Source organism: Lactuca serriola, chromosome 8 (assembly GCF_051521515.1).
Source record: "Lactuca serriola cultivar US96UC23 chromosome 8, Lser_US96UC23_V15, whole genome shotgun sequence".
In the NCBI taxonomy this organism is placed as follows: Eukaryota; Viridiplantae; Streptophyta; class Magnoliopsida; order Asterales; family Asteraceae; genus Lactuca; species Lactuca serriola.
Window position 1 is genome coordinate 321,516,873 of NC_136415.1, and position 12,923 is coordinate 321,529,795.

Genomic DNA, 12,923 nt, shown 5'->3' on the forward strand with positions numbered 1-12,923 from the left:
AAACTCATGAGTTTACAGCCGTGAACTCATACTTATGTGTCCATTTGATGTTTGATGATCTATAAGGCCCTAATAAGCATTTCTACTTAATGGCTTGGTCTATGGAAGAGTTTAGGGCATAATATAACTCCTTTTAGGAGTTTACGGCCCTGGGACCATATCCCTTGGAGATTACGGACGTAATCTCCCTTGGGAGGATGTTTATGGTGTTTTCAAGTCCCTAAATTAACTAGGAACTAAACTAGGCTTTTGTACTAGGCTTTAGAAGAGTTTATGGCACCATTTGGCACCATCTTATGGAGTTCACGGCCCTAGAACCTCTTGGGCCGTGAAAACCTTACTCTTGGTGTTCTAAGTGTGTTATCTAGTCCTAAACTCATTTAGTTACATGTCCCTTTTAGTCTCTTGGCTTAAGGAGGGTTTTTAAGGCATTTTGGCACATAAAAACGGAGTTCACGGCCCAAGAACCTCCTTGGCCGTGAACTCACTTTCACCCTTGATTCTTAATTGTTTTGGTGGTCTAAACATGTAATGGTAGTCCCTATGTTAACTTCTAAGGCTTTGAGGGGCATTGGGACATTTTTGGCCCTTAAAATGGAGTTTACTCCCCAAGTGTTCTTGGGCGGTAAACTCCCAAATCTTGGGGTTTTGGCATGATTTTGATGTTTCTAAACACAATCTAAGCTATATAATATAACTAGATCGAAGTACTCACAATTTGGGATAAACACCCGAAGATCCGTGAGAGAGAATTTGGCTTTTCTCTAATTGGAAATGTAACTAATGAATTATTTTGGTTCAGATTTCTATATATAGTCCTGGGATTTTTGGTAGAAAATATTTTTATTCCCGGAATGAACTCTAACATCCTAGAGTATTGGAATAACATTGTTGCACAAAACCCTAGTGCATCCACTCTCCTGATATCTCCTTAAGTGTAAATCCTGAAAAACTGCCAAACTTATACCCGAAGTCTGGAATTTCACTGTAGCTGTTCTAACTTCTATTGGCTTGATATGGTTTGTTCAGAATGAAAATTTCGGGTTGTCACACAATCTTTCGAACTCGTTAGGGACACTACGAGTTTGTAGTGACCCCATTCCAATTAACTACCGCACCAGTAGTATTCAAGGTTCTAATGAATAGGGTCTGCAATCCTTTCTTAGATTAGTTCGTCATTGTCTTAATCGATGACATACTTATCTACTCCCGATAATAACAGAATCGCTGGAATGTCGAGCGATGACCTAAATTCACTTAGGAACGCGTTGATCAAACGAAACTTCTATCTACAACATAGTTATCAATTCTACTTCAATTCTAATTTCGGGACGAAATTCTCTATAACGGGGGGATGATGTGACAACCCGAAATTTCTGTTTGTACAAACCCTTCAGTCAAGCGCTTCAAATAAAAGTCAAATTCATTTATACTAACTTTTAGCCCGGTTTAAAGTCCGTTTGAGTGTTTTTAATATTAATTCGTCAAACGGACAAATAAAAGGAAGTACCTTCTAGGATTAATGTGGACCAATTAAGCACTTAACACCATAGCAAGGTGTTTACAGCCAAACTTTGGGAGTTTGGGCCGTAAACTCCTCTTGGCCGTGAACTCATGCTTAAGGCATGAGTTTACTCCCCCTTTCCCTCACTTTGCACTTCCAAGCTCAAGAACTCCCACATTCTCTCTCAACTATCATAAGATCTTCTTCCAAATCTTCCAAAAATGTAAGTGTTTCTTCTCTTGATTTGTTGTTATAACACTTCATCTAGTTGTTAGATCTTCAAGTGTTTTTCAAAACACCAAGAACTCACACTAGTGTTCTTGGACCTTAAACACTCTTACAAGCTTCCTATAAGTAAGTACACTACTCTTAACTAGTTATATGCATAGATTAGTTGTTAAACCCGTGGAAAACACCAAGAATGCTCAAGAACACATGGGTTTATGGCCAAGGCAATCTCCTTGGGCCGTAAACACCATAAGGTGGTGCATATGTGCCACCATTACCTCCTAAGGCTTGGATATTGGACTAGGACCCTTCATACATGAATTATAGACCTTCAACTACAAAATGGTGGGAGTTACCATGGGTTTATGGCTGTAAACCCACTAGGACCGTAAACTCCATGGGGTTTGGTCCTTGGGCCGTAAACTCTAAGGCAAGGCCTTACACTCCTTTGATGCAACCCTATGACCCTCTAACACTTGGACCAAGATGTTTTCTATGTTTTAGGGTGTTTGTACTTTCTATATGGGATTTTCTAGGGGTTTTCAAACATATACAAACATTTACATTGAACAGTTACGAACATTTTCATTCAAACTTATACAAACACTGACATTAAATACTTATGAACTCACCATCTTAAATGCTGATCTACGCTTTCAAAATAACTTGTATTCTCAGGTCACCGGTAGACAGGTACGATGACCAGGTTTTGAGAAGATGGAGCGTTCAAGACTCGTCTTTTATTTTGATTCAAGTTTTGGTGTCTTATTACATTTAAAGAACACACATGTATGAAATTATGCTATTAATGCAATGGATGATGTTGTTGCATGTTTACTACTTTGCATTGTTATGATATTGTACGTGATGTCCTCCGCCCCAGAACGTTTCCGCCGTTCTTGGTTTTGGGGTGTGACAATTATGCCCTTCAAGTTTGCGACTGGGATGCCGAGGATCATAAACAAGGTGTGAATAGCCATGCGAATCACGTGGTGCACTCAATGTTACTATCACCTAATTAATGTGTCGGTTAGCCACACATGCTCCATTGATCTATGATAAACATCGAGCCACCCTTCGCTACCAATGTCAACCCCAAAGTGGTGTGCCGGTTAACAACGCACGCTCCACTAACGTTTGACAAGGGTACGAAGTGTAATTCCATGGATTGGCATACAATTTCACATTTTGCCTAAAGTAACTATTATTTGGGAATTTGAAAAACATTTAGTTACTTCGTAATTCATTATACTTATAATGGAAGGTTTCTGTCCTATCCTACCTATTCGGCTAACGACCCTCCACTAGTCAAGAGTGTGGTGGGTAAGAGTGGATACCCATTCAATAACCATTTTATAGGCAATTTCCTTAAACACCCCTTATAGACCAGCTTCGTGAATGAGGCCTACTAACGGTAAGACTGACTCTTTACTCATATATATATATATATATATATATATATATATATATATATATAATATTAGACTTTTAATGTTACATATATATATATATATATATATATATATATATATATATATAATATCGTGTATTTCACACTTTTAAAATACTAGATGGTTTTATTAACTTTCTCTTTTAATTAAACTTTTAATTAACTTAACAAAACCATGTGGATGTAATTTGAACTTTTCAAAATACTGGGGTTTTAGAATTTAAATATTACATAATTAAACTATTAATCAAAATTTTAAATTCCAAAACTTGAGGGCAAGTTTTGAAACATTTCAAAACATTAGGGTTTAGAATTTAAATATTTCAAAATTAAATTCTTAATTAAAAATTTAAATTCCAAAACTTGCGTGCAAGTTTTGGAACTTTTCAAAACATTAGGGTTTAACTATTTAAATTTCAAAAACAAAACTTTTAAGTTCAAATTTAAACTATAAAACCTAAAGGGGGAAAATTGAAACTTTTTCACAAGATAACTCAAATCTAAATTACAAATAATCAATCTTTATCTAATAAAACAAAAGATTATCTAAATTTTGACAATTATCTTCTATTTTGGCAAGGATAATCACCCAATATTGATAAAATTCGGATTTTATTGACAAAAAACGTTTTAGGTAATTATCCACAACCAAAACAGGTCAAAATCCCGCAAAAACAGCATTCTGCGACTCAGACTCGTCGAGTCATCACTGGACTCGTCGAGTTCACAGTGGACTCGGCAATTTCAGCCATGGACTCAGCGAGTCCAGCCCCTAGAAACTCGAATTTTTCGATTTTAAGCTTTAATAATCAAATATAGCATCAAATACATCAAACAAACAGCCCTAGGCTCTTATACCACTGGTGGGATTTGATCAATACATCAATCCTGTGATGTGTATGCAAACCCTAATAGCTTTGGATCTAGTTTGTCTAATGAACATGCAATTGATAATCCAAAGCCATAAACCCTAGATCTAATAAACTATAACTGAAATTAGGTTTTAGAGATTACCTTTGATTGTTATGTAGCAATTACAATCAATTCCTTGCTTTGATTGTCTTTAGAAAGCTTAGTGCCTGAATTGTTGCACCTCTAATGAAGTCACAAACACCACTAAGCAACTTGGATGAAGAGGGGGGAGAGAGGAGGCACCAAAAACGACTGGAAACCCTAATCCAAGTGTTAGCCATGTTTTTGGTGCCCAAGGGTACTATTAGGGTTATCAAACAAGGAAACCCTAATTTGACTGCTTAAGCCCTAAGCAGGCCATGAACCCCTTCTGGAACATGCCTTGGACGATTTCTAATGGGCTTCCCCATATAATTCGTCCAACCTATTATTCCAAGGTGATCCATAGCCCAATTGCAATTATCTTATAATTACAATTCCAGTCCCCTAAGTTTAATTAATCTCTTTTAGCCACAGAAATTAATTTTTGACTAATATTAATTAAACAATATGATTTCTCCTTTAATATATTATTCTCATAATATATTAATAAATCATAATTAATCCTTTCTCTCCTTAATTCATCCTACATATTGCTATGGTGAAGGCAACCCAAAAGGATCATGCTCATAATCGGGTCATGTACATACCAAAATAGTTATGGACTTAGACACTAATCCAACAATACCAACATCAACGATGTTGAACATGTTGTTCCTCTATTATTTTTAAAGATTATTAATATTGCTCTAAGTGATCGATTACCATCAATCTAACAAGTTACCAAATAAATGACATTGCAATATTATGATGTAGAAGTCACGTCGGATGTTATGTGGCATGATTGAGTTTCAAATTTAGGGTTTGTGTGAACAGGACATTTGGTTGATATTGCAACAAAATTGTAAATATAATGACATAAATGAGAAGAAAAACGCGGTGTTAAAATCAAATTTTTGTGATAATATATTGACTTTATTGCAATTTGGGAAAAATTGTTACTGAAAGAACAGAGAGAATCGGTCATTTTATTGATATTGCAACAAAATTGTAATCAAAATTGAAATTTTATAGTAATATGATTGCAATTTGTCCTATTTTTTATCGATAAAGTATTTTGTCATTCCAAAAAAACAATAAAAATTATATATTTTAGATCTAGATAGAAAAAAGAGGAAGAATAGATCCCTTGGTTTAATTTAATAAAAGTTAAGATCAAATTATTAGTAAAATGTCACAAACTTTTTTATTTTTATGGTTATAGTTTAGTTTAACCCTTTCATTTTTTTTAAAACCGTAGTCCCACCTCAATACCTAGAGTCGGTCCTAAAGATGTAAATATCTTTAAATGTCCAGGGCGAGTTAGAGTAAAATGACCTCTGTCGTTATTATAAATTTTTTATTTTTAAATAAATATATATATAATATAAAAAGAAAAATTAGGTTCAGCTACCCACTTTCTCTCCTTAACACCCCATGGAGTCTATGGATTTCAATTCGGTTAACTTCATTTTGAAATATCTAGACCAAATGATCGCTGATGTATCATCTTTCAGTTTAAAAAAAAGTTTTAAAAAATATATATTCTCATTAATAAGTATTAAAACTACATTTAATCGTTTGCTGACAAACGTTTCAAGTTTCAACCATTAAGCTATGACGTTTTTTCAAATAATCATGTTATTGGAGCTAACTTTTTAAAAAGAAATGTAAGTTTCAACTCACGTAATAATGATAATTATTGTGTAAATATAAAAACAATTTTAAAATTAAAATGACGGATCAGAAATTAACGTTTCTAAATGATGCTTGATTATATTTAAATTTCTTTAACGGATTTAATTACGGATATAATTTTATTTTAATGTATTGATTATTGTTTTATCTGGATAGCCCATATGATCCTTCAAATTTCTTTTAGAACTATATTTTTCATAAAAATAAATAAATAAATAAAATAAAATAAAATAAAATAAAATAAATTAATTATATTTTATGGTGCTACCCCGACCAAAAAAAAAAAGTTCATGTTTAATGGCCCATTCAAAATAGTCCAAATTTTGTAGCCTAATCATTAAGCTTTAACTAATGATAATCCTCTCAAAACGAAAAGGCTTGGGCTTAATAAATATTCGGGCCTTTTGTATTTTAAGTTCGCTTGGATTGCATATTTGCATTATTGCATGATTGCAATTGCATCCAAAAATTTTGTTCATTTGGTGGTAAATACAAATTAATCAACCAAATAAAGAAACGGGCCAAAGCCAAATTATAAAATTATTCAATATATGGAAAGTCGATTAACATGTGTTTTTATTAAATACAAATATTGGATAGCTTGTCGTTAAAGAAAACCTAAATTCTTAATTCAACACATTATTATATCAATATGATAATATATGATCAAAGGGTCTATGGGTTTGTGTTATTACGAGACATCTATGTTTTTTACACAAATAAAAGAAGAGGTGAAAATAGTAAGTTATGTTCAGTTACACCCAAAAAGATTACAATTTTCATACTATTGATATTAGTCTCATTCTAATACTCGTCAAACATTACACTTATAACATCGTTTTGTTTCTTGTTTTGTCATGATTTGTCTGTTCTTGTATAATAAACGTATAAATATCATCATAGTTTGTTTATGGAAATTTTAACTTTAGTTTATTATATGAATTGTTTATGCTAAACAACTTGTTATGTAAATGAAGTCGATGGAAAGGTTAAATGTGAGAAACATATAAGTGATGACTTCGATCTTATTATATCTGAAAGAATGGAATGAACCATTATTAACGGATGTGATTTCTTCTAATCTTGTTAATTTGTATTTCTTAGTAAGTCTAATTTTTTTATTCTATCGTAGAACAAAATAAAAGATTACAGTATAACATATTTTTACTAATGTAATTCATAGAGAAATAATTTTTTTTAATCCTTTAATCAAATTACAATTTGATTTTTTTTTTAAATAAGAAAAAGGATTGTTTTTATAACTTATTTGGAGTTTAATTATTTCGTTTATAACTTCTTAAAGCTTCCATGGCCATTAATTCTCAAGTTCTTTTTTTTTTCATACTCTACCAAGGTAACGTGAACTTTTTTCTTTCTAGGGTCAATACAAGAAATAACAATATACTTCTTTTGATTTGTTTAGTACACTGTTCTACTCTCATTTATTACTATTACAGTTTTGTGCTTTGAAAATATACTTGATTATAGCTATTTTATCCAAATATAAAACAATTTTCATAATTATGTAAGGTTTTTCTTGGGAAATTACCAAAAAACCATTACATTCTGGACGGTTTTGTAGTTTAACCATTGATGATATTATTTTTTTCCAATAAAACCATAAAAGTTTCAAATGTTTTTCCAAATTAATCGTTTTAACTAGGTGTCATTTGTAAATTTCCAAATAAACCATTTTGAAAAGTTTTATGGTTTGATAGGAAAAAATAAATAATAATGATTAACCCGTAAATTTGCCAAAACATAATAGATTTTCTATAATTTTCAAGTATTATTACATAATGTCCTAATAAGAAAAATAAATGAACTTTTGATGGTCTTTATTTTTTACTTATAATAACAATGAACTTTATTTATTCTTTTACCTTTTATAGCAATGTACTTATTTATTCTTTTATCTTTTATTCTATTTAAATGGTCTGTTGGTCCAATTTTATAAATAATAATAAAATTGTATAAAAGGTCATAAACATTTTCTTCACATTTTTCCATTTAATGTATTTTACTAAAGATGACCAACAAATCTACTTATCAATCAAATAATTTTGTGTTATTTACTATTTTCTATCTTGCTACTAATTTAGGATTTTGGTGGTATATCATAAAATATGTTACTATCACAAGCCCTTGCATAATGGTAAATGTGTAGTCCCATTTAAGGTTTAGTTCAATTTCGTTATTTATGTGTCAATATAAGGAAACACTCGTTTATAGCTTAGAAGATTTAGAATCTGTTTTTCCCCCATTAAATTGGTAAATGGTGTATCTTTGTTTTTTGTTTTGCACTGAATAAGCGAACCAAATGAACACTAAACATGAGTAAATGACAATTTTATCCTTCACTCTATCATAATCCCCACCAACTTCACCTTTTTGTATATAAGTTTCTTTTTATTAATTACATAAAGTATATTTGACGAAGTAAGTGGAATAATAGAGTCTTTATGCATTCAAACGTCTACTTTACACTTGAGTAATGCTTACATTCACAATTATATATTTCAAGGGTATAATAGTAATTTACTCTCATTCAAACCAGCCTAAACTCCAGAGAAAGTTCTTTATCCATACAACACATTTTACATCATTTATCCCTTCAACATCTTATTCGTTCAAACAAAAGAAACAGACCATAAGGGGTTGTATAAGTAAAATGTTGTATGCATAAAATCAATTTATTTTTTTAGACCAAAAACAAAGGACAAATAGCATAAAAGGCACTAAGTTTACATCAAAATTCTAATTTGACATTTGTTTTTTTGTCTCAAATTTGACATTGTGTTTTCCAATTATTTACAATTCTGACCACTTGATTGGTCAACCCGGTTAGCTGTTGATGTGGCATGATGACATGTCAGTTTTGATGACGTGGTATGCTGACATGACAAGCTGACGTGTCAAAATTGAATTTTTTTTTTCCAAAAAAGACACTAAGTTTTCACTTTTTTTTTCAATTTTGACATTAAGTTTAATTTTTTCTTTCAATTTTGACACTCTATTTTTTTATTCCAAATCGAACATCATTTTTTCCATTCTTGTTCAATGTTGACTATTTTTCATTTAAAAACCGTATAAATATTTTTTTAATACATTTTAAACCGTATAAATACATTTTTTTCATTTAAAAATCATATGTTTGTATAAATACAAGGTTTCTTTTACTTTCAAAACTATAATTTTATGTGTAATATGTATTAGTTATATAAAAATTATATTTTATATTAAATATGCAACTTTAAATGAGTTTGGAGGCGAATAGCCGATCAAAGCCCAGAGGTCAGGTTTGTAACCCGTAAAATTTGTATATTTTATTCAAAACTTATGATTAGTTTGGTTCTCATGATATAACTAATGCATATTTATGCATAATATTATGCTTTGAATGTTAAAAATAAAAAAAAAAATTAAAAATATCGTTTCTAAATGAAAAAAATGTATTTATATGGTTTAAAATGTAATAAAAAAATATTTATACGGTTTCAAATGGAAAATGGTCAACATTGAATAAAATTGAAAAAAACGATGTTTGATTTGGAATAAAAAAAATTTGAGTGTCAAAATTGAAAGAAAAAATTAAACTTAATGTCAAAAAATAAAATAAATAAATAAATAAATAAATAAAAACTTAGTGTTCCATAAAAGAATCAATTTTGACGTGTCAGGCACATCATCATGTCACATCAGCACCAGTCAAGTGATCAGAATTGTAAAAAATTGAAAAACACAGTGTCAAATTTAAGAAAAAAAACAATTAGAATTTTAGTGTAAACTTAATGTCTTTTGTGTTATTTACCCAAGAACAAATTGTCTAAATGAGACTAAATAACAATTTTATCCTAATATTCCCGAAAACAAATTTCACAATATTCTTCAATTTTAAGTCGGGGCTTGTTTATTTCAAATCAATTTAGTAATATTTGGCACAATTGTAACAATTGCACAAAAAGCATGTAAAACTATCTTCATAAAAAACATAAATTGTGTACAATTACGAATTATACAAGAAACAAATAACTATTTCTAACAAAATGATACCAAACATTTGGTACTTGATAAATCTTAATGGGCAATAAGCACATATGATGTCCTCATTTGATTAAAAAAAAAAGAGTAAATTACACGAATCGTCCCTATGGTTTAGGGTAATTTGCGTGTTTGGTCCCTAACTTATTTTTTTAACTCGGAAGGTCCCTATTGTTTGTTTTTGTTACGCGTTTGGTCCCTTTCTTACCTAAAAATACTATTTTGCCCTTGATTTTTTTAATATATTTAAATAAACACACCTCCAACCCCATCTCCTCACGTTACCTTACCTATCCTAACATTTTTTCATATTTAAATAATAGTCTTTTTAGCTAAGATAGGGACCAAGCACGTAACAAAAACAAACAGTAGGGACCAAACGCGTAACAAAAACAAACAACAAGGACCTTCCGAGTTAAAAAAAATAAGTTAGCGACCAATCACGCAAATTATCCCAAACCATAGGGACCATTCGTGTAATTTACTCTAAAAAAATGAATCTTTGACCTATTCTACAATATTTTAACTAAAATAACAATTTTCCAGTGTACACTACTGCAACATATGTGTAAAAAAAATGTATGTCATTTTGCTTCCTCTGAAGTGGTGACATTTTGCATTTCAAGCAGTTTTTGTTGTTCATCTTCTTGTACAACAGCTTCTTTAACATCAACATGTTTGGAATTAGGGTTCTTGCTAGCAGACTGCTGATACATAACCCCACCAAACATACAAATCAAAAGCCCAATTGTCCCAATAAAACTCGAATGTTTATCCCAAATCATCAAATTAATGACCACAGTTAAAAGCTTATTCACAATCCCAAGAACTGTAAAACCCGTTGCCGAAATCGCCCTTCTACAAGAAAATCCAAAAAAAGAAATCGCCAAACCAAACAAACACGATAAACCCACTGGCAAAATCACCTCAAAAGAATACCAATCTGTCTCCTCTTTAATTTCATGTCTTATCTTCTTCAATTCCCCCATTATCAACAACTCCAATGGGAAAAGTAACAGAGCTTCAAGATTATTGTAAAGAACAAGACCCCATGTGTTCAAACCGATTGTCATTACCACATGTTTTATGTACACAAAATCTATGGACATGCTTATAAGATATGCTAAAGCCCAAGTATACGCCATGAGGGTAAATTGGTAATCTGTGATGACATAAACCACACTCCCTGCAAAAATGGTTGCAAGTGAAAGCCATGTCTTTAGTGAAGGCCATGGTTGGTGGAGGTAAAGGGTTTCTCCAATGGCAACAAAGATTGGAACTGCTGAACGAAATACAATGAAGGTGTCAACATTTGCATGAAGGAGGAGTTCGCTGTTTGTGAAGAGGGAAAGATAGAAGATAATAGCAGCTGGAAGGAAACGCCACATTGTTTGAGGGTCTAATCTGTCATGTTGGAGAAAGTTGAGGGACCCGAAAAGGAATACGCCTGATGCACTTGTGAAGTATTGTAAAGCTGTTAGGGCACCAGGGTAAGGGAATTTCATAACTGCCCATTTGTTGATGATGGAGAGTAAAGAAGCAGATAAGCAGTATCCTGCTGCTATTCCGTATACTGAAACTTGTTGGAGGAAAATATCATACCAGTTTTTTGATTCAATGATAGGTGGAGGAGGGAGGGGATCTTTTTTAGGGTTTTCCACATCATTTGTCATCTAAATCTGCAATCAAATAAGTTGATTTGATAAAAGTTTATGAATACATTCGTTTTTAATTTAATCCAACAGCAAACGTAACATTTTTTGATTCAGAACAGATGAGTCGACGTTATGAAGAACAGATGGATCGATTATGATTTGTAAATATAAGAAAGATGAAGATGTTTACCTGATTCCGTGTGTCGCAGTTGTCGCTGATGAAGGGAGGAAGGGATCGACGGTGGAGACTGTAGTGCCGCCATGCCGGAGTTGTCGAGGCGGAGGAATCGCGTGAGGGACTGATTCGACTGACGGCGATGAAGGTCGTCTCTCGTCCGGAGAGAACCGGAGTTAGCAGCGGGGTCAAAAACACTAATAAGTTTTTTTTACTACGAACAAAAATCTATGGAAATGCGCAACTCATACTTCTGCCGACAAAATTAATGCAAAGAAACAAACTTGCTATTGCAAACACAGCAAAAAAATTCTTTGTAGATTCCATAAATCTACACACAGCATTATAGTCGTGTGATCTGTAATGAAAGTTTAAACAGATCTGTAAATTTCAAGAGAGATTCAGAGCGACGTACCCACCTTATTTCTGGCGGAGAGTGTGCCGTGAACTTGGAGAGTGAAGAAAGCAAGGGATTTGGAAAGGGAAGAAAACGACGGGTTTTATTGTATAATACTCCCTCTGAGGAAGAAAGAAAATGAACAAAGCATAATGACGATGGTGTTTTATTATTATTATTCTTTTATATATATATATATATATATATATATATATATATATATATATATATATATATATATATATATATATATATATATATATATATTAAAGATGGACACTTCTTAGGAATAGTAAACATCTTGATTTTTTGGCAAAAAATGACCCATAAGTTTTCGTATTTGTAGTGGTTCAGATTTTTGACACTAAACTTTGTGATATTGGCTGTTTGGTCCCCTGAATTCTTAACGGTGTAAAATAAAGATGGGCTCCGATACATGTCATTCCCACGTCTCCCTCACCAGTTCTGCATCGCTTCTTGTGCTTCCCACCATTTCTTTTCTAGATTTCTCTATTTTTGAAGGACACTTCTAAACACAATCGGCACACCTCCCACTCATTTCAGATTGTTCGCGACCGATCCTTCCACCGTCTTCCTTTTCACCCGCTGTCTTCTACACCGAGTCAAAGTCATCAACGGCTTCGACGTTTTCGGGTTTTTTGCTCCACTCGATCGGCCAGTTAGGTGTAGATTATCACCATCACGCCATTGGAACCACCGATACAGGGCAGATATTATCGATTATGACCAGCACACCATACGAATCAGTTCTGAGTATTTTGCGG

The 12,923-nt window shown here is 32.2% G+C and overlaps 1 protein-coding gene across 2 annotated transcripts; it reads right to left on the reverse strand.

Moving 5' to 3' along the window:
• Positions 1 to 9,951: 9,951 nt before the first annotated feature.
• Positions 9,952 to 12,293, reverse strand: LOC145069234 (GDP-mannose transporter GONST3-like). 2 transcript variants are annotated; one of them, XM_079016178.1, is made up of 3 exons: positions 12,161 to 12,293; positions 11,757 to 12,072; positions 9,952 to 11,590 (listed from the first exon to the last, which is right to left on the reverse strand). In XM_079016178.1, the coding sequence occupies exon 3, from the start codon at positions 11,582 to 11,584 to the stop codon at positions 10,496 to 10,498; it is 1,089 nt and encodes a 362-aa protein (XP_078872304.1). In that variant the 5' UTR covers positions 11,585 to 11,590; positions 11,757 to 12,072; positions 12,161 to 12,293; the 3' UTR covers positions 9,952 to 10,495. The 2 variants fall into 2 exon arrangements, with proteins under 2 accessions (XP_078872304.1, XP_078872305.1); XM_079016179.1 differs by having other exon boundaries at positions 9,952 to 11,385; positions 11,514 to 11,590; positions 11,757 to 12,287.
• Between the last annotated feature and the right edge of the window lie 630 nt (positions 12,294 to 12,923).